The sequence below is a fragment of the Pteropus vampyrus genome, unplaced genomic scaffold (genome assembly GCF_000151845.1).
Source record: "Pteropus vampyrus isolate Shadow unplaced genomic scaffold, Pvam_2.0 Scaffold135, whole genome shotgun sequence".
Classification (NCBI taxonomy): domain Eukaryota; kingdom Metazoa; phylum Chordata; class Mammalia; order Chiroptera; family Pteropodidae; genus Pteropus; species Pteropus vampyrus.
In genome coordinates this window covers 88754-91779 of record NW_011888916.1, presented here as the reverse complement: position 1 = coordinate 91779, position 3026 = coordinate 88754, and the positions used below count along the sequence as shown (strand labels likewise).

At 41.7% G+C, this 3026-nt stretch overlaps 1 protein-coding gene across 1 annotated transcript; it reads right to left on the bottom strand.

The window, feature by feature from the left end:
* Window positions 1-1220: 1220 nt before the first annotated feature.
* On the bottom strand, window positions 1221-2159 carry LOC105297182 (olfactory receptor 2A12-like). Its single transcript, XM_011367691.1, has one exon. It carries the CDS (start codon window positions 2157-2159, stop codon window positions 1221-1223), a length of 939 nt encoding a protein of 312 aa, XP_011365993.1.
* Between the last annotated feature and the right edge of the window lie 867 nt (window positions 2160-3026).

Genomic DNA, 3026 nt, shown 5'->3' with positions numbered 1-3026 from the left:
AGAAATGTCCAAGATGTTAGTTGCAGAATTATTCAAATAGTGAGAAATTGGAAATAAATGTTCAACAATAGATAAATGAAGTATGGTATATCCAAATGCTTATCAAAGAGAATAAGCTAGGGCTATAATTATCAAATAGGTAGGTGTCAGAAACATGATGTCGAGTTAAAATTTTTCCAGAGTGATGCTGACATCATGCTACCATTAAAAAAATTTAAACTCATACAAGAACAATTCTATATATTGTTCATTGATAGGATTGCATGTAAGGAAAAGTTTAAAAACACACTGAATAAATTTTAGTTTAACCATAGTGGTTGATTTGGGGCAGTTGGGAATATTCAAAGAACACTTTAATTTTATCTGTAATTATTTAATCCTATTTTAAAAAAAGACAGACTAAATATGGCAAAATATTGACAAGTGTTTATTTTGGGTATGGAAAGTTGGAGTCTTTGTTATATTATTTTCTATAATCTTAGTGTATCTGTCTATCTCTTTGTGTCTCTGTCTCTGTCTTTCTACGTGTGTATACACACATGCACACACACAGATGTATACAGATATATAGATACACATATACATATTTTTTCTTTTATGAAATATATATATTTATTTTCTCAAAATCAAAGTGAGATTTAACATGTAAAACCAAGTAAAGTCGGTTTTACAAACTGAATCCAAACCAGGTCAATTATTAGCCACACTATTACACAGATATGTCTAAAATAATTTTAGCTTAGATTCTATAGTACCTATTGTAAAAATCAGTGCTAAATATTATTTGTAAGTACATGTCAGACAGTAACACGAGACTGTGTTCCTGCATAATTTGTCTATTTTTTGTGTCATTTACACCCTTAAATCCTTTACACTATAGAAAAACATGTGCGTTTGTTAAACCTTTGGCTATGATCATCTTGTGCTGACACTCACTTCCAGAGATGAGGGAAGAACCCAGGAAAAGCAATAAAACAATGGCCTTGAGCCATAAGGACATAGTCTTTGTAAAAGAAATCCTTTGCTTTCAATATGTAACAGTCATTGGGTGGTGGCAGTTGAAAAATTTCCAACCAGTGGGAACACCTTCAGTTTAGGGGTGGCCACATACTCTCCTGGCTACTCACATCCCCAGGAAGGCTCAGCTTGATCAGAACTGATGTATTAGTGAGCCCCATCAAGTCTGCCCATGACTCTGGACAATTCTGAAATATCCTGGGTCATTGAGCTGGTTGTCTGCCACTGAGTACTTTCAGAAAGGCCCCCTTTACATCCTTGTTCCGGAGGCTATAGATGATGGGATTGAGGAAGGCAGAGACAACATTGTAGAACAGGGCCAGTTTCTTGTCCCGCTCTGGGTCATACCAGGAGCCAGGCCTCATGTACATGATCATGGCTGGCCCATAGAACATGGTGACTACAGTGACATGGGAAGCACATGTGGAGAAGGACTTGAGCCTCCCCTGGGATGAACGGATTCTCAAGATGGAGGCAAAGATATGGACATAAGAGGTCAGGATGAGGGAGAGTGGGACCAAAAGCAGGATGAAACCCAAGATGAAGTCCAACCAGTCGTTGAAGGATGTGTCTGCACAGGCCAGCTTCAGGACAGCAGGGACCTCACAGAAGAAATGGTTTATCTCATAGGAACCACAATAAGGCAGATGCATGGTGAAGACAGTGTAGATCAGGGCCCCAGATATGCTAATGGACCAACAGACTGTCACCATCTTGATGCAAATGGGACGGCTCATGAGTAAAGTATAGTGAAGGGGGAAGCAAATGGCCACATACCTGTCATAGGCCATAATGGCATAGAGGACACACTCAGCAATCCCCAGAACCAAGAAGATGAACATCTGGGCTACACAAGCTCCCCAAGAGATAGTCCTCCTTGGACACACCATATTAACCAACATCTGGGGCATGGTAGTAGTGACATAGCTCATGTCTACCACAGAGAGGATACTGAGAAAGAAGTACATGGGTGTGTGGAGGTGTGAATCCAGGTAGATCAGGGTGATGATGAGTCCATTGCCCAGAAGAGTGATGAGGTAGAGGAGGAGGAAGAAAGTGAACAGGGCCATTCTGACCTGTGACTCACTGGAGAAGCCAAGGAGGATGAACTCGGACACAGAGCTGTGGTTCTGCATAGTCATCTGCTTGTTCAAGACAGACAGGACTCCCTGTTCTGTCCTTGGCTTGGGGGAAAGAGGATGATGTTGACAGAAGCAGAGTCACACACACAACATTTTGCATAGTAGCTTGCACAGAACTAGTCAAAACTTTGTTGAGTTGGGTGAAAAGGGACAGGAAGTTAGGAAAACTCTGGCACTGAAAAATAAGTCAGAAGACCTGGATTCATACTTGTAATAGAATATAGGATGTCTGACTGCCCACATGCCCTTCTCTGGAAACCACCCTCACCCATAGCAGGCAAGGCATTAGGTAGCCGGGGATCCAGCAAACCCTGGCCACTGCCAAATTCCACCAACGGTATATACTTGTTCCAGTCCAGAGGACAATTCTCTGCTAAGAATTTAAAATGATGACACTGAAAGTCTGTGTCAATGGGTTGTGGGTGCCTCATGTACTTGTCAACCAGATGCGATATGATGGTAACTCAAAGTCACAGGGGAACTGAAGTTGTAGAGGGGAAAAGGAGAGGCCTTGCAGACATGATAAAAGAGCAGACATGTGGGAAGCGGAAAAGAGAGACCTCACAGTCCTGAGCAGCTGAGAGAGTGACTCTGTTTCCTGACCTGCTACACCCAGTTTCCCTGAGGCCTGTCTGAACTTTGTTTCTTGTGCTTGGGTATCTGTGGGATTTTCTATTGAATCCTTACAATTACCACTCACGACAACATTTTAAATCCAGTTCTTTCTGAATGTCTTGCAGTTGTCACTTACTCACGTGTGCAACCTTGGGCAAGTCCTTTAAATCCATTGGCCTCAGTTTCCCCATCTGTTAAATAGAGATGAAACATCTATGACACAGGGTAATGGCACGAGCATGTGAGATCCTG

Bases quoted from the DNA above. Each gene is read 5' to 3' on its own strand.
- LOC105297182 (XM_011367691.1), bottom strand. From the start codon at position 2,159: ATGACTATGCAGAACCACAGCTCTGTGTCCGAGTTCATCCTCCTTGGC.